General features: G+C 43.8%; 1 protein-coding gene across 1 annotated transcript in view; it reads right to left on the minus strand.

Annotated features, from left to right (window-relative positions):
- Window positions 1–302: 302 nt before the first annotated feature.
- LOC142576658 (prostamide/prostaglandin F synthase-like) overlaps window positions 303–19547 on the minus strand; it is a 49169-nt gene continuing 29924 nt past the window's right edge. The window contains exons 5-6 of the mRNA XM_075686883.1: window positions 16419–16497; window positions 303–2781 (exon numbers count right to left, since the gene is read on the minus strand). Coding sequence (XP_075542998.1) covers window positions 2687–2781; window positions 16419–16497 — 174 coding nt within the window. The 3' untranslated portion in view covers window positions 303–2686. The remainder of the gene's footprint in view (window positions 2782–16418; window positions 16498–19547) is intronic.

The raw sequence follows: 19547 nt of genomic DNA on the forward strand, positions 1-19547 counted from the left end.
TGAACGTCTCGTCTTTTGTCGCACATCAGACGCCTCGGATCCGGTTCCGGCGCCGGATCGGGTATTCAGCGTGTGAAAAGTAGACGTGGTACAATTCGGTACCGGACGCCGTATTGGACGTCGAATCGTACCGTGTCTCCTACTTCTTAGCAGTGGCCGCGGAAAAAATCATTAAACATTTTACACCGCATAGTGAACGCACACCCCAACTTTGCGAATTTTTTGGAAAAGAAAGTGCGATCATTATATATGCGAGCAAATATGGCGTATTTGCCATTTGTGAGAGCAATAAATCACCGAAGCAAGGAAGGATAGTATTTATTTCAGATACTTCGACGTCACTATCACAGCATGTCAGGTAGCAAAGCATCACCAGAAAAGGCCACGGGAAACCGCCAATATGAATGTGCACTACAAAAAATGTGCACAGCCTGCAAAAAACACAGCTGCTTTTCTATGTAGCACTGTACAACTGAGATTGCACATCATCATAAAGCAAACTTCGGAATAAAAATTTCAGCCTGTGCTACGATATGGCGTCGAAAGATTTTTTAAAAAAGTTTAATTTTGGGGCTTTATGTGCCAAAGCCACAATGTGATTACGAGCTAGGCACACCGTAGTGCGGGACTCCGTATTAATTTTGACAACCTGAAGTTATTTAACGTGAACTCAATATAAGTACACAAGCGTTTTTCCATTTCGCTCCTAATGCGGCCACAACTGCCAGAGCTGAACCCCGAACCTCAGGCTCAGCAGCGCAACGCTAGCTTCCAAAGGTATCAAAAGAGTTCACACACGTAAAAATGCACTCGAGGACATCGTGATGCAGGTGAAACAACCCTACTGCGAATACACTCTAAGAACAGTTTACACCCTTTGGAGTGCCCCTTCTGCCACACAACGATAATCGTCATCTGCCTTGATGCGTTTCCTTTAACGCTGAGAGCCCGGTACTTTCCAGTAACGAACGGCACGCGTGTTATCAGCACGATAGCATTTCCTGTCAGCAATGCTATCATGCTGATAACGCGCGTGCCGTTCGTTACTGGAAAGTAACGGGCTCGCAGCGTTAAAGGAAACGCATCAAGGCAGATGACGATTATCGTGTGGCAGGAGGGGCACTCCAACTGTTCTTAGAGTGTAGACGAATATAAAGTACAAAACTGTACATTCTTTATGAATTCAGTGCAAATCTGCAACGTGGAGGCTTATTCACAAAAAAATATATATTGCATCCCACCAGAATGTAGCTTCGTGCTACTGTCCAGTGAATGCTATACAGTCAACGTACAATTTTTCGGCCTCCCTGGGGGCCACGAAAACGTTCGTCCGAAAAAATGAACGCATGCCTCTTACTGCCTCCAAGAGCTCAAATCACCACAGGCACGTTCGAAATAGCTGGAGGTCTACCAGCACACTTATTAGGTGTACCGGTACTCGTACTGTGACAGGAGAAGCGGGTGCAGGCGCGCATAATTACGGAATACATACTGTGCCGCGTGACAACTGCCCCTTCGTTATGCTTCACTGCGTAACACTCATGTACTAAGGCGAAGCTGACTATGGGAAACCATCATGAAACGCCCGCTTCTTTCCGAGCTTCGATGCCATTGGCGAAGATTACAAAGGCGGAGTCGGCACCACTGCTGACAGCGGTGAATAATGAAAAACACGGCACCGGACAGCAACGTCGAAGCACGGGCGCGGCTGACGACCCGGCGCAGCCTAAACCAATCGCGTGAGGCTCAACAACGCGCGTTTCGAATCATCTCCAATCGCGCCCCAGGTAGGCTTATCGTTACCGCGTGCGAAAGCGCCTGTTCGAGGCGTCGAGATCATCGAAATGGCGGCAGTGGTGGCTTCGATATAAAGCCATTTCAGATCTGCGGTCATGGCAAAAAGTGGGGTAAATCGGACGGCCAAGCGTTTTTACGCCCAATATTTCAGACGTTCTTACAGATTGACTCTACGGTGCATGTGGCACAAGCAATGCTTGCGTTCATTTGCGTACTTATGAAACATTTTGTTCTTGCATTAATTAAATTTGCAGGTACTTAACCACCGGCTAGCCAACTGACTAAGTGTAACCATATTGTGTATTTTCCATCAGGAAAACAGAAAACAAAATTGAAAGCTGGAACCACAACCATAACATGGACTTTGTCAGTATGACACTTGCAAGTCATGAAAAACAAGCCTGCACCTGTGCTATTGAATACAAAACACGCAGAAGAGGTAATTTATGCACACTAACAGAAAAGCAAAGATTGCGATCAGCTTCTGGGTACACTGCTGGCACATAAGTTCATATGCTAAACACATGCAAGACAGCACTGCTGCCTTGCCATGCACACGTTCATGTGCCTCAACATTTAGAAGTAGCTGGTAGGTGTGAAGCTATATTATAACTGAATGCAGTGTGGAGGTTACAATTTTATATACTTCTAGTTGTCCATCACAAAATAACATATCAACAAAGGCAATTTGCCACCATTCATAGTAAAAGATGCGTGCTGATGCAGGATTTGTCTTGGCATATGGACCGTTTGATTGCCAAGCAGCACGTGCAGTTGGCTCAGAGTCCAAAACCAGCCAAAATGCACCACACAATGGGATATTTATAGCAGAGGACAATTTATGCAACCAAAGGCCTTCACGCCTGCAGGGGCATCCAAGCCATTAAAGTCAGCGTGAAATGCCCAGGGCATCCAGGATGGCACTGTTGCCGACAAAGCCCTCGGGCACCTCCTGCTGGTAGTTGAGGAGCACCTTGTTGCCGCCTGCATCATGAACAGCAGTACCCTTTTAATGACAGTTTGTTTAGCACATCTTGTATTAATTAATTGTTCAGGCCTACCAAAGTCTCCCAGGCAGAGTACCCAACCAGAAATCCCGCATCCCGCATTTGCTGCAGGATGACAACAGGTCAACAAATAGACGGCTGCCGCTGTAACAGTGCAGGACGCCAAAACAAAAAATGGCGGCCGGCAGAACAAGCGAATTAAACGCACCGAACACTGTTTTTTCTTCTCGTGAGTACATTACGCGCATTGAAACAGTTTCTTCCGGATCAGTCCTGCATAATATTGTTACTATCGGCAAGTTTGTGGCAATAACGTTGCCATGACCACTTCGAGGGGACATAAACAGAGATGGGCGCGCTTAGCTGCCAGGAACAGAAACCCATGGTTGAGACGCTACGGAAACTGAGGCATTTGTCTTCACTACTATCCTAATATAGCACGTTTCCACTAAGTGCGGGCGAATATCTTAGCTGTGTTACAAGCGTCCGCGTATGAATAGGGTACACTTCTAATGTACCACTGTAAACGTGGCTACTATCGTTGCCGCTCGCGATTTGTTGCGTGCCCACGAATGCAGACAAGAAGAATCGAAAAGGACCTTTTTTATTGTTGACGACAACCGTTATAAAGCCTACAAATAATAAAGCCAAAGCGAGTTTGGTTGTAGCTCTTTTTATTTTTTTCATGGAAGTGCGGAAAGTGATGAAAGGAATGAAATGGGGCATCTGCTTAGAATGTTCGCGCGTGCAGACCGCTTGGTATGTCTTGAGTCGTTCGCAGAGCATTCGACAGCATTCAACAGATGGTAAGCACGATCATTAGCTAAACTTGGCACACGACATATCACTGTGGCAAGTTCGGGGTGCGATCATTACACGGGAAAGGGAAAAAATCTAATTTTGATGACAAAATTCAGGGGTGCGATCATTATGCAAGTAAATACGGTACACAAAAGAAAGACGCAGTTTCGCCCAAAAGGCAAAGCATAGATTGCGATAGCAAATCAGCAGACAGCCATATGAAGTAAGGATAGCACTTTTATCGGCCGTATCAAATTGTAAACATTCATTTGCTAACTAATTAAGCGTGGTGTCAGCACGCACAGCAAACGTGAACACATCACGCTCTATGACTGCGGAAACTCGCTGTCAGAACGCTGGCATGAGGAAACGCGGCAGCAGCCGTAAGCGAAGTTACATTCGGGCTGTCTAGCTATCACTTCAACGCAAAGCGAGCGCCGAGGACATACAGCACGCACAAAGCAACGAGCCGCCGATGTACCTAGACTCTGCCCCCAATGCAGATTGCTCTCGAGATACGGCCGCACACAGCCTCCACATGCACAGTTGCAGCCGGAGAGAACGCAGCCCCCCCCCCCCCCCCCCATCTCTTCCTTGCGTCTCGCAAAATTGGGTGGCTCGCGTGCGAGGGAAGACGGTGATCTTCTTTGCATTCGCCCCTTTCATGCGGACGAGACTGAGCTGCGATCGTCGGCTCCGCTTGTACAATTTCACTCGCACATATATGTAGGGTCTGCGGCAAAAATGTTATCGCTCTTGGACTTTATGCGGAACCTCATGGCGACGGCAGAAATGCTGGGTATCCATATAATTACTATCGCAATAAAAAGCACAGAAGTCGGGCACAAAATTTTTATGTCAGCATTCCCTTAATTATCCCAGGTGCATTGGTTAATTTTATGAGAGAGTTAATAATTTTGATGCAGAATTTGTTTTACACTGTTGATGTCTTCTTTAAACCCATGCAGAATACTAGAAACAATGGAGCCCGCCAAACCCTGGGTAAGCTACTGCATCTTTCCCTGAGCAGGCAAAAAGAAAAGTTCTGTAGCTGTGATCACAACGACCAACTTTCTGCATGAAAGTCCTGGTTGTCGGTAGAAAATTGCGACAAAGTACCCCAAGGCAAAAATCAAGCCTTCTGGTTAGCAAAACTGGTGGGCCTCTTAATCAAAACATGAATGCAGGGCCCACAACGAGCTCTTTGTGGTAGGCCAGCCGCAGTTCAGTTGCGATTACAATTGGCAACTTTTGAAAATACCACAAATCAGTTTTGCACGCGTGTGTGTGTGTAGTGTGACAGCGGTATAGTTTTTGCAGCTGTGATTTAGGCGAAATAGGTCTTAGAACATTGGTTGCTAGAAAACTATATTCAAGAAAATTTTGAATGCACCTTTGCTGTCTTTTAAGCTTACAATTCCGTCCAAGTCATGGCCTGTTCTTTTGCCACACTGTTTGCTTAATTTGAAGATAAGGTCTACTACATTAAGTGATGCTCTAAAAAAAAAAACCCCTAATTGGTCCCTGGGCCAGATGTGTAAACATTTGGATTACCATTTTAACTAAGGCATTTTTATTTTTCACTGTGCTGACAACTAAGATTTATAAGTTGTCTGTAAAGAAGTTGCATTTACTACGTACCCGCTCTATTAGTCATATTCATAGCAACCATACTGAATCACATTTGTATTTATGAAATAAACTGCATCTTTGACTGCTCCCTTAAGCATCTATGAGCCATAATAATTATGCAAAGTTGTGTCTGTGCAGAGACATCAAACAGGCTTTCTGCATCTTCCTTGAAATGCACTCTCCACACACTTCCACTCAGTTCTGCTACCATACCATTAGTACTACATGTAATCGTTTAGAGTGAAGTTTACCTGAGGTGATAGTGGCATTTATTGGTTATATTCGGTCATGGAAATGGCATATCTTCTTTCTGCAATACAGTCAAACTCGGCAGTTCGATATAGGCCATTATTTGATATAAGCCTGCTAAAGAATTGGATGTCACAAAAGCACATACCATTTATAAGATCACTTTATTGATGAAACTAGATTAGTTTCCCATGGAGTAGTCCTGTATTTTCTTCTCCTTGGGCAATTTAACTGCCTGCGACGCACGCACTTGTCCACATTGTCAAGGAGTCGGAGCAGATGAGGCCGCAACCTTCCGCATTCGCGCAGAAGCACCGGACTAGTGCGAGTGCACCAATCACCTCGGAGGATGTCGGCATAGGACCGTCGTTGCTTTCCTCATTGTGCCCACTTTCACTTGTGCGTGGTACGATGTCGGTAATGTAGCCTTCATTTTCAGGCTCTCCCATGGTCGCGACACCATCATCTGCACTCACAAACTCGTTGACTGTTGATTCGTGAACAGCTTCCGGAAATTCTGACAGCTCACTCCAAACTTTGGCAACACCGGCAACGGCTTCATCACATTCATCAGAATTTGCAGTAATCATCAGGCACGCGGAACCGGCACGTCTGAAGCAATTTCAGATGAACCACTTGTACACGGCCGTATGTATGCGTCGGGCGCCACGGGCATCGGGTCGCGAGTTTGACCGCTTTAGCCCTAATCTCCCCCTTAATCTTCAAGATTGTGCTGAGAGTGCTCCTCAGGATCTTCTACCACCCCATGAATGCCACCCACTTCTACCACCCCATGAATGCCAGCATCACTTCCAGATCGTTGACACCGTTCTTGTGTCTGGCAGCTTCACTGTTCCCAGCAACGTCACTCGACTTGCGACAGGAATACCTATCGCCACCGACATCAATTCGTCCATTAGTTATAAAAAAGCCGGCGCGCACGGAGGCATTTTGTGGGCCAAGCTGCTGTGCTTCCACACAGCACGCTAATCCGCTGATGTTCTTCATGCAAGTGTCACTTCCCAAGATCGTCCACGTTCTGTTCCCTGCCCTGGCTACGGTTTTTCTATATGTACCCCAACCGTATCCTGGCTGGCACATCGACTACTACAGAACTGTTTTCTACCACCCCATGAATGCCAGCATCACTTCCAGACCGTTGACACCGTTCAAGTGTCTGGCAGCATCACTGTTCCAAGCAACGTCACTCGACTTGCGACAGGAATACCTGTCGCCACCGACATCAATTCATCCATCAGTTATAAAAGAGCCGGCGCGCACGAAGGCATTTTGTGGGCCAAGCTGCTGTGCTTCCACACAGGACACTAATCCGCTGATGTTCTTCATGCAGGTTAGTAAATCATACAGCCTTTTTACAAAGCGTTCAAATAATTACTTTCAACTGCAGCTGCTGGGCCCACAATGCTGACTTTCTATTGTTGTTCAGTTTTGCAATGTTATTCGCTCGTTATTGTTGCTGGCGGGTGACATCGAAACTAACCCTGGACCTGATAGTCAAGCCATACTAAAAGAACTTAAGAGCCTATCCGCAGGTCAATTCCAACTGATCACCGAGATTCAAAGCCTCAAGTCTGACTGACAAAGCAATATCCGATCTGAGCGTGCGCATGACTAATCTGGAGACCCACTATCAGAACCTAGACCCCTTGCGTTCAGATATAGAAAGCGTAAAGAGTGATGCTGCCCGCGCAGCACACACAATACAGAGGCTGGAAGTGCGTCTTGATGCCGAGAACCATTCTTGGCACAACAATCTAATTTTTTATGGTGTTGATGAAAGTTCAGGGTCAGATTCGTTCACGCAATCAGAGGATGTTCTCATTGACCACTGTCGCAAACACATGAGCATCACGCTTGACCCAAAAGAAATTGAACGCGCGCACCGCTTGGGCAATCGTGCAGCTAATCGTAACCGCCCCATAATTGTGAAGTTCACCTTTCATAAAACAAAAGATCTTGTTCCTTCTAGCGGCCGTAAATTTAAAGAAACGAATTTCAGCGTTGGCGAGGATTTTACACGTCCTGTTCAATTGGCCCACAGATACCTTGTTTCATTTGCAAAAAGCAAATTGGCACCTTATTCCCTGCCCTTTAAAGCTCTGTTTATGGGTAATAAGCGCTATGTTTAGGATGAACGCACACAGAGTGTGAAAGAATTGCGATAGCAGCCAAATCGGCCTGGGAAAGCCTCTTGCCCTACGGTATCGACACGAGCTAACCTTTACTTTTCCATAATCTTTACCAACACACGCAGCTTCCTCCCTAAACGCGATATTCTGTCTAACTTCGTGTTGTCGTCTAACAGTAATTTGCTGATAATAACTGAAACCTGGCTGACTGATGATATTACCGATACTGAGGTTCTTGCTGACTTGCCAAATTTGTGCCTTTACTGAAAAGACTGCAAAATCTCACGAGGTGGTGGTGTGCTAATCCTCCCACATCACCATTTATCGTGCACTCTTGCAACCATTGAGACTGACTTGGAAATAACATGGTTAATCTACCGCGCTTCACCGCAGACTGTTCTCTTAGGCGTTTTTATTACAGACCACCGCATAACACTCCTGATTTTTTGCATAGACTTAATAAGATCTCGAGTGAACTTAGTGAAAAACACCTTAACGCATAGATCCTGCTTTTTGGTGACTTTAATTTTCCACAAATCAACTGGACTAACAATAGTGCTTTAATCATAGCCAATGAAGCTGCTAAAGAATTTGTTAATGTGTGTTTTAATTTCAGTCTAACTTAACTTGTGCTAGCCTACGCGGGTTACAAAAGACACATCTAATGTACTCGACCTTATACTAAGCAGCCATCCTGACAGTCTATCATCCATAACTTACCTCCGTGAGGCAAGTGATCATAAAGTAATCATGTTGCTCTAGCAGCTGTGGAGGGCTACCTTTATAATTATAATCCCTTATAATTCTAACAGACTCCAAGGAAACACGCCGAAACTACATTAACGGCAGAATCGGTCAAAAAGCACTCCAAATCTTCCTCCGCGCTGGCCGACAGAATAAATGCATTAGACACACCATCTTTTGGGTGCCGGGGCACACTGAGACTGAGGGCAACCAAAGGGTTGATAGGATCGCTCGCGAGCATACAAACTGAGCGGACCTAAACAGAGATCCTGAGGATTTCATGACAGTGATCCCAACGTACTCTGACATGCTAAATTACCATAGAGGGACGAGGTTCAGATATCCCCCCACCCCACAATACACTCACTCAATAACAGGCAGTTTACTGGCGAAAGCTGCAGACAGGAACTTTCCCAAATTTGCATATATTAAGCAAAATGTTCCCAAGTCAATACAGGGACACATGCCCGTGGTGTGGCGCAATACCTACACTTTATCACACCACATGGGAGTGCAATACGAATAAGGCATTCCACAAAATAGAAAATCCGAGTATGGAGCAGTGGGAGAGCGTGCTCTCCAGCGGCAAGCCTAGCCTCCAACGGAGGCTGGCGGATCGTGCCCAACGAGCAGCCACGCTCAGTGGTGCCCTGGAGTAGGGGCGCCAACCATGCAGGCCGGAGATCGTCATCAACCAATAGAAGATGAAGACATTACTCTTTCTAGAGCAGGGTGTCTACTAAGTTGACATTTCCAAATTCCCTGAGTTTTCCAGGTTTTCCCTGAGCACCTTTGCAAAATTCCCTTAATGAGCCAGAACTTTGTTTTATGTCAAGACGGGCTGACACCATATTGCCCGATGCTGTCACTCTCTAGTAAGCATGCGGAAAAAAACAAAAAAACAATTTAATCCAGTTTGAATAGTAAGCAGTAATATCTATTTTATTCAAAAAGAGAACAGAAAGAAGGTGGTAGTAAAACTCATTCCGAATCAAGTCTAACATTTTCAAATATGAATGAAAGGGAGATGCGTACAGAAGTAAATATTTTCGAATATGAGCTATTTCTATCAACTGATGGCAAGCTCATCAGTATGAGGTCTGAACTTTGTCACAACTAAGATTCTCTCTCAGCAGCTGGGAAGTCAAGCTCAACTGTCCCGACGTACTCTCAGCCTGTACACAATATCTCAGTGTTGAGTTTCACTGCTTTAAAGGGTTTATTTTGGTTTGGATGAGGGACAGCTGCATCTCGGCATCAGCCAACACATTGTTTTCTTGAGCTCAAGCTACTTAAAAGAGGTAGTGGCACGCTTCCTTTCTTGTTAATTCCTCAGTGCATCGGTCCTTTCTGTTCTCATCCTTCCATCATGCGTTCGCCCATGGATCATTTGAAGCAGCCTCTTCGTCAGTTGTACAGTCAACGATCGATTTTTCGAACTCCCTAGGTGCTGCGAAAAACATCCAAAATATCAGGTAGTCCAAAAAATATGAATGCATGTCTTTAACTCTATTGTTGCCACGCATATTAAAATCGATCCCCGGTCATCAACAATTTAGATCACAGATCTCGACATGTTGGAGCCGTTTTATCCACTTAAGGCCATCCAGTAGTTAGTACAGGCACTTAACTTTCAGAATCAGTTAAAATTTTCATGCTCCAGTGATGTTGTGATTTTCGATGGACCTTTTTGCGAACGAATGAGCGCATGTTGTAGCAAAAAGAGGCGTGGCCATCACCTGCCGCGCTTCAGAAAAAATCATGTCGCTCGCGATTGCACTGCACTAGCATCAAAATTTTGTAATAAAATGGCTCCCAGTAAGTGAAGAATTAAATTATATCGCCGGCTTTGCCGTCCGTCAGTGCTGAGCGGTGAAAATTAACCGAAAATGACGTCAGCTGTTCACTAATGAGCTTTGGTTTGGAGTCCGAGTCGTTTTATTCAACCAAAGTTTATTTATGAAGGACTGCCGCATGTCTAGCATGTGGACCTGGCATTTTCAACCAGTTTCCAAGAGTATCGGTTTCACTCCTCTCGTAAAATGCAGGCAAGGGGCGCTGCTGATGTCACTGCGCAGTTATCGAAACTGGCTCCGACAGCATCAACCCACGCGGCTTGGTCGCAAGAAAAGTGCCGTGCTTGAAACTATACTGCACCTGCTCTTCCATTTAGGGACGAGGACTCAAGTTATGATTCTGAAGATGACAGAAAAGCAGATCCAAGCTCTGACGACGACAGTGTTTTGAATCAGCATGGGACATCCGCAACTGTTTGCCGGTGAGTTTTCATTCCGGCATTGAGCAGTCTCCTTCCTTGTGCGCACTTATCTGCCAATCTTCTTGCATGACCTGAGAGCTCTCCTGATTGTCTTCAGGGTGTATACTTCGCTTGGTTATGTGCTGCCATCGGCAGCAAAGAAACTTCCATTCACGCCAAGATGGCCACCTTTAGCACATCTCGACCCAGCACTGCAGATCAGCGCAAGACAGTTTGCAACGGCGTGGGATTTCTTTTTACTCTTCTCTGCAGAAGTGATAAAGACAATCTGCAAAACATGCAAACAGATATGCTTGGATGCATAATCTTGTAGTTGCCCAGCTATGCTGAGAGCGATTGGTCCTGAAAGAGGTGCATGGCTCTAGACGAACTGGTGAAGTGCGTTCCATGGGCTCCTCATCGGACCATCCTCAGAAGATGCCAAAAACACGTAACTGCAAAATGTGTTACAAGGACTGCAAAGATGAACAAATACCAGACAATTTGTGGGGAAAATGCAGAGTGTTCCTATGCTTCACAATATCCAGGAACTGCTTCACCGCATGCCATGAGCGATGGACTGGTCTTAGTTTCTTTTTTTTTTTTTATCTGAAGAATGACGGTGTACTGAGCATTTATTTTTTCAGACACTATTCCTCGGTTATTTATATTTGAAATGTATATTTGGAATTTCGTTTGATATTAATTTTTTAGCAGATATCATTTTTTGATTGTTTTTATCAACTGGCAGCAAAAATAGTGCTTTCTAGAATTTTTGTTTTACCTAAAATGTTTTTGTTTGGTAATGTATGTTTTTGGAAAGAACATTTTATTATGCACAACACGCTATGTTGCTGGAATATTATTTGTAGTGGTAAATATTTTTTTCCGAGACCTATAAAAAACTACTATTTTCTCACGGTAACGAAAGAGTTACGGGCTCAAATTGCCACAAGCACGTTCGAAAAAGCTCTTAAAGCCTGCCAGTACACTTATTAGGCATATCGGTGCTCGTACTGTGACAGGAGACCAGGGTGCACGCGTGTATAATTAATACATAATGTTTCCCGTGACAATTGCCCTTTTCTATGTTTATGCTTCACAACGTAACATTTTTCTATTGAGGCAAAGCTAACTTTAGAGACTGGCATTGCACAATGCACTGTGCTTTGCGAGCTTCGAAGCCAATCGCGAGGGTTACAAAGGTGGAGTCAGTCCCATTGCTGACAGTGGCGAATTCTTTCAATGAAAAACATGGCAACGCACGGCAAGAAGCTAGCAAACGTAGAAGCAGCTAGGCCTAACATTGTGCAGTGGTGGCTACGGCTGCCAGCGGATCGGCGTGCGAGAGCACCGGTTCGAGGCGGCGAGACAACTGGCAACTCACTGACCTCAAGCGATGGGAGGTCGTGGTGCCCAGCTCCGACCCAGCTGTCCAAAAGCAGCTGGTGGGCTGGGCTTCGGAAGTCGCCGGACGTCACCGACTGCCGGCCACTTCACGAGACCAAGGGCCAACCCAGGAATAGCTTAAGATATGGCTCAATATTTATTAAAGTTCATCACCACCCTCACAATCGAAATGGCGGCGGTGGTGGCTTTGATTAATTCCATTTCAGACATGCAGTCAGGGCAATATACATTGGTTCTATAGAGTACGTGGTGGTGCCGCGAAGCCGCGCGAATTATAAGGCATGTTCGAAAAATCGGGCTTCTGGAAAATCGGTCGTTAACGAGTCTGGCAATACCTTGTGCCGATGACACGGCGTCAACGACGATTCGTTGCAATTCGTCTGTTACTGGAGCCAGCATTAACACGACTTTCGTTCCCTTTCAATAAAAGTACAGATAATTCTCTCTGATAGAAGCAAAAATTCCCTGAGTTTTCCCTGAGTATTTCCAGACTATTCAAATTCACTGAGAATTCTTGGTTTTCCCAGTTGGTAGACACTCTGTAGAGCAATAATGTTTACTTCCTCCTCCATGCCACCTTCACCTTTCAACCCATGCGACAACAAAAATCCAACAAAACTATATGCCTATATGATAAAGGGAACTACGAAGCTATTAATGATGAGTTAGGCGACTTTTCAACTTTTGAGACATTATATATGCACTCGCCTCAAGAAGACTGGACACTATTTAAAAACAAAATTAATGAACTCGTAAACAAACATCTATCAAGAATAACTATGCACACCAATCAAAATAAGCCATGGTTCACCAGAGCTCTAAAGAAACTTGAAAACCAAAAGAAATGTCGCTTCAAGCTAGCCACGCATCTTGGAAGCACCGAGGCATGGTCAAATACTACATGGCAGAGAATGCCTACCTGAATGCCCTTCGCGCACTGCTAAAAATTCTTTTTATAACGTCGACCTAGCCCAGCTACTTACTTAAAATCCTCGGCAGTTCTGGCGCATTTTAAATCCCCAAGAAGCTCGTACTATCAGCGTGACGAATGCAGCAGGCGACACCACCACGGATGCCGAGTGCGCTGATATATTCAACACAGCATTTTTTTCCGTGTTTACAAAAGAGACTACCACTCCAGACTTTCCACTACCTACTAAAATAACATCGCATATGCTACCCATTGTATTTTTGATAGATGGTATACTATCAATCATTGAAAAAAACAAATTATGTACTACTTCTGGTGTAGACGAAATAAACTCAAAGATCCTAATGAATACTAAGTATATATCCGCGGCATGTTTCACTCTGTTGTTCTCGCAATCATTGTCTGCAGATGCTTTACCGGATGATCGGAAAGTGGGAAAGGTCGTTCCAGTATTCAAAACAGGTAACAAAAACTCCCCCTTAAACTACCGCCCCATTTCGTTAACTAGTGTTCCCTGGAAAATCATGGAACGCGTCATATACTCGCATATCATGAATTTTTTAGCCTCAGTAAACTTCTTTCATCCTTCTCAACATGGTTTTCGTAAAGGGCTTTCATGTGAAACACAACTAGCTATCTTCCTTAATGATCTCCATATTAATCTTGATAACAACGTTCAAACCGATGCCATCTTTCTAAACTACTCTAAAGCTTTTGACACAGTGCCTCATAACCGCTTGCTAATAAAATTATCCAGATTAAACTTGGATCCTCACATAATACGATGGATAAAAGAATTATTACTAATCGTTCCCAGTTCGTCCTTGTCAATAATGTCTTCTCCGAACCCCTCCCTGTCACTTCAGGTGTCCCTCAAGGCTCAGTCTTAGGACTGCTTCTTTTCCTAATATACATTAATGATCTTCTGCTGCATGTATCTTGTCCTATTCGCATGTTCGCTGACGAATGTGTGATTTATCGTGCTGTGACTAACATCTCTGACCAAGCATCTCTCCAGAATGACCTTAATAACGTGCAGGACTGGTGCAACCGTTGGTAAATGGCCCTGAACCCTAACAAGTGCACATTTATTTCGATTTCCCGCCCTCGTAATCCTTATTTCTCTACTTACACAATTGCAAATGTCCCAGTAGAATCAGTTCTAGCCTATAAGTACTTAGGCGTAACCCTGTCCCACGACCTTTCCTGGAATGCGCATGAGACTAACGTAACTTCGTCAGCAAACAAGACCCTTGGGTTCATGAGGCGTCACCTTCGTCATGCTCTACAGCACGTCAAACTGCTCGCATACAAATCATTTGTCAGACCACAAATGGAATATGCCGCCGCCATCTGGAACCCTCATCAAACATATATCATCAATGCACTCGAGTCAGTTCAGAATCGTGCGACTAGATTCATCCGTTCTTCATATTCATATAAAGTATTTCACACTTAAAAGCACAATCTAGCCTGACATCTCTTGCTTTTCGTTGCCACATCGCCACACTCTCTCTTTATCACACATTTTTTTACAGCTGACTAAGCCACCCACCTTACGTCCCGCCATCATCTTCACGCATGTCACAGCGCACCAGCCATCAACTCCAAGTTTCTCGTCCTCGAACACGAACTGTCACTTTTCAATTTTCATTTTTTCCTCGAGCTGCCAAGGACTGGAATGACCTACCCTTCAATGTCGCTGCCATCACATGTCATTCACAATTTATGGAAACTTCAAACTTGTATTTCAAAGTAATGCCTGCGTTTTCTTGTGTCCACATGTTAACCACCCCTTATCTAATACCCTGACTGGGGTCTTTAAGGTAATAAAATAAAATGAAAATGAATGAAATGAAATGTATTGACAAAAAGTATTTTGTTGCACGGTACTTATTACTCCTTTAAGTGATTATCAATTTGGTATTTGTGCAATATTACAGTGGTATGAAATCAAGGGCTTGACAACAGCTCATCTGGTTAGGAATTACTGTATTTACTCGCATAATGATCGCACTTGCGTAATGATCACACCCCTGAATTCTGTCATAAAAATTCAATTTTTTTTTCTTTCTCGTGTAATGATCGCACCCTGAATTTGTCGCAGCGATGTGTCGTGTGCGAAGTCTAGCTAATGATGATTGCGCTTACCATCTGTCGAATGCTGTCGAATGCATACCAAGCGGTCTGCACGCACCCAACATTCTTAAGCAGATGCCCCATTTCATTCTTTTCATCACTTTCCACACTTCCATGAAAAAAAAAAAATGCTGCAACCAAACTTGCCTCGGCTTTATTATTTGTAGGCTTCATAATGGTTTTGGTCAACAACAACATAAAGGGCGCCTTTCGATTCTTCTCGTCTGCACTCGTAGGCACGCAACAAATCACAAGCAGCAACAACAGTGGCCATGTTTACACTGATAAATTAGAAGTGTACCCTATTCATATGCCCACGCTTGAAACGCAGCACCCTTAGCGGAAATGTGCCGTATTAGGATAGCATTGAAGACAAATGCTGCAGTTTCCGCAGCATGCCTGCCATGTGTTTCTATGTCACTGGCACCTAAGCGCGCCCATCTCTGCTTCTGTCCCCTCCAAGTGGACATGGCTTCGTTGTCGCAAACTTGCCGATATTAACGATATTATTCATTACTGGTACAGAAGAAACTGTTCCAATACGCTAAATGTACTCACGAGAAGAAAAATAATCGCATTCCATGCGTTCGCTCCGCCGGCCGCCATATTTGTTTTGGTGTCCTATCTAGTACACTCTAGTGTCTCGCACTGACAGCGGCAGCCGCCTGCTTGTCATCCCGCAGCAAATGCAGGATGAAAAAACAAAATGTTTCTGCGATCTGTGGCACTGCGTGGGTCTTAACACTGAATATTTGGTAAAAGTCGCAGTTTTGCCCGAAAGATTAAGCATCGATAGAAAATTAGTCGACAGCTATACGAATTAAGTATAGTAGCTTTATTGGAAAAATAAACTTGTAAACATTCATTTACTAACTAAATTAACAAGCATGGCATTATGCATGTGCAGGCAAACAAACACATTTCACTCGATGAGCGTGGGCACTCGCTAACCAAACGATCGTGTCAGGAAGAGCGGCACCAGCAGCAAGTTAATTGACTTCCATGCTGCCTCTTGCTTCAACACAATCGAAGTGGCGAGAACACAGCACATACGAAACTAGGAGTGCCCGGCGAACCTACACTGTTCATCACAGATCGCTTTCAAGATAGGGCCCATGCAGCCGTGCCATGTGCAGCAGCTGCCGCAGTAGAATGCCCTCCTTTCCTCCCCAGATCAGCAGATGGCACAGGTAGTCCCAGGTTGCATCCATGGGAAGGCATCAATTCCTCGCTCCACAGCAGCACAAATGAAGGACTCTGATTTTGAACACCACGTCACATGAGCGCCCTGCACTGCTCACCTTTTTCCACAACGAGTGTGCCACCCATGAGCAGGCCATCTCCAGTGGTCAGGTCACCTCCCACTTTCTCAGATTTGGCCTGCATGCAACAGCAGCGCATGCCTGAAGAGCTTGCCACTTTCACAACTCGCCAAACACTGTCACAATTACTGCCACACACCTAAAGCCCTTTTGTAATCACAAAGGGCATGCTAATGAGAGCAACCACTCACAAAGACAAGTGCTAGCTACCATAGCTGTGTTTACAAAAAGGTCAGAGGCCCTACTTTGAAAATGTCCTATCCATACTCGGCCCATTTTATCAACTGTCGTGACAAATACCAGTCAAAATCAAAATCAAATCAAAAAGAACACTATTACATGATTAGGAAAAGTTAATACAGCAAAATTTGGACCAATAGCCTAAATGGCTAGCGAACGGTCTAATACAAAAATAATTAGCAATCTTGTAGAAACTGTTACTGGTCGTAAATACAGATAATTGCTATACATAGATACTAATTAGAAAGCAGCTATATCTTTACATGAACAACCACATAACAATCTACATCAATGACAAAACACACATGCAAGAAAAGAATATATATAATAAACGAACTAAAGGCAGAACACAAAATGAAAAGTACATCGGCAAAAGGTGAAGACAATACTTGATTACAGAGGAAGTAGCGCTTACATATTATGTCGAAATTTGTTGCAAGTTTTATTTCAAGAGGTAAGTCATTCCACATTTTAGCACCAGAAAATTCTATTAGCCTTTCACCGTACACACTGAAGCATACAGGGAGATCAAGACCTCAGCCACTATCATCGACTATATCCCATGCAATCATAATATCCTCGCAGGTGTATACAATACGACTATAACAGATCATTCTCCTGTCTTCGCATTCATACCTAAAGATGGAAATGTAACCAGGAATGAATTACATCCACGCAAAGGTTGAATAAATTAGCCGCTGCTTCGCAATAAAATTAAGAAAATAAATTTCTCTGATATACTCAGTGCAGACAACAATGCTGAATGCGACAAACTTGTGAAAACCCTCTCCAGTGTCATTTCTGAATGCACTACAAGCAATCACCGGAGGTACGAGCAGCTGTTATGTCCATGGATGACAAAGGCTATATTAAGCGGCATTAAAGAAAAAGACACTATTAGAAGTGGAAAAAGCAAAAACAAAAAAAGTATTATTTACAGCAGTTTCGTAGCTCCCACAATTCTGTCATTGCAATCATTCATAACAGGAAAAAAAGAGTTCAATGCGCAACTGATCAGTAAGGCTCAGGGTAATTCTAAAAGGATGTGGGATATTATTAGCAATGTCATTAGTACAGCTATGAAAAGACAAACTGCTCCTAGCTGCATTGACACCAAAAAATTTGATTAGTTTAATGCATACTTCACTAACGTTGGGCCAGTTCTAGCTGACTGTATACCTCATCAGTCATGTGGTGCTAATTATCCGTTAGTATGCAGCACATTTTGCCTTAAACCGATAGAAGATACTACAGTACAATATGTATTAACCGATATGAATGCTAACGAGGTGGCTCGTCATGATGGCATTACTGTTAACGCTTTAAGAGATAATGTTGGCCTTCCCTGTCCTGTTCTTACAACAATATTCAATCATAATATAGAACATGGTACTACATACTCTAAAACTCTAAAGATTGCTAAAGTATCTCCTATATATAAAAGCGGTGAAAATAATGACTATGGAAGCAATTCGACCAATTTCGATACTGAGTGTTATTAATAGTGTGTTTGAGAAGGTTATTCCTATTGAATTAAAAGAGTACCTGAGCGCGGACGACACATTAAATGAATCTCAGCATGGCTTCAGAACTGGTCACTCTACGTCATCAGCAGTACTATAGTTATCGCAACATATAAACAAATCACTCCATAATAATGAATTGGCCTTTGTAATATTTTTAGACCTCAAGAAGGCTTTAGACAGTTATTCATTCCATACTACTAAAGAAATCTGAATACTACAGTTTCAGTGCCAGTACTTTCAACTTATTTTCTAGTTACTTAACCAAGTCTGTTAAAATTATTAACTTGACATCTTCGTATTCTTCAGTTAAAACTGGTGTGCCTGCGGGATCTGTCCTAGCACCCATTTCTTTATACGTTGAAACTTTCCTTCAGCTCTCAGATCTGTCAAAGCTGTCATGTATGCAGATGTATGCACTAGTGTTTACAGGCCAATCACTTCATGAAGTAATGCAAATGGCTAATACAGAATTAATCAGCATTTCATCATGGTTTGGAGCAAATAAGATTACCCTCAACAAAGCAAGAACTCACTACATGCTTTTTCATTCTAGGCATAGTCGTGTTAACAGTGCATCTCTGCCAATATGTCTTGATGATGGCAGGTGAACACAATTATAATTATATTAAGTCAAGCTAAAGTGATAGATTAGTCCTCGAGAATCTTTAAGGCGCCAATATTATCACAAACAGAGCCTTAATTGTTGAGGTAAATGCAGGACATGATTAGAGACTCCCCAGGGGCATTGAAGTACTTGCTCGATGACGAAAGCACTCCTCAGTTGTTAAATTCTGTCGCTAGTACTTAACCACTCGTTGCACAAAACATCCTTGTATTATAAGATGAAATAAAATACTACTTCTCCAGTCCTATTTCACTTTTAGAAAAAGGAACTCATTGAAATAACCCTGACAACTACGCGGACGGTCGAAAGGTTTTGTTTTCGCTCGACTCCACACTGCCCACGCTTTCGCATTTCAATAGTTATCACATAGTGCTGCACTGGCTTTGCTGGCTTGAAAAACTTGCACAAACTGCAAATATCAGAGAATTTAACTTCCATGTGATGTTACAGGATGCCCGAACGGTCTACACCACTTCACCAAAGAGCAGCTGCAGCGGGAGACCGTTTTTGGGACACACTTGAGGTTAAAAGAAGAAGGAAGGAGAAAAAAGAAAAGAAAAATGCCAATAGCTAACTGGAAGTCACGCGATTCAACACCCACATGATGTTTGAAGGCGCGGGTGCTTTAAAATAGGCCTTTAAATTAAAGGAATGCGCATAACGGATTGCCCTTGGAGTGGAGAGGCAACACAGGTGGCGCGAGGGCAGCCGTTAATG

This window comes from Dermacentor variabilis, chromosome 3 (assembly GCF_050947875.1).
Source record: "Dermacentor variabilis isolate Ectoservices chromosome 3, ASM5094787v1, whole genome shotgun sequence".
Classification (NCBI taxonomy): domain Eukaryota; kingdom Metazoa; phylum Arthropoda; class Arachnida; order Ixodida; family Ixodidae; genus Dermacentor; species Dermacentor variabilis.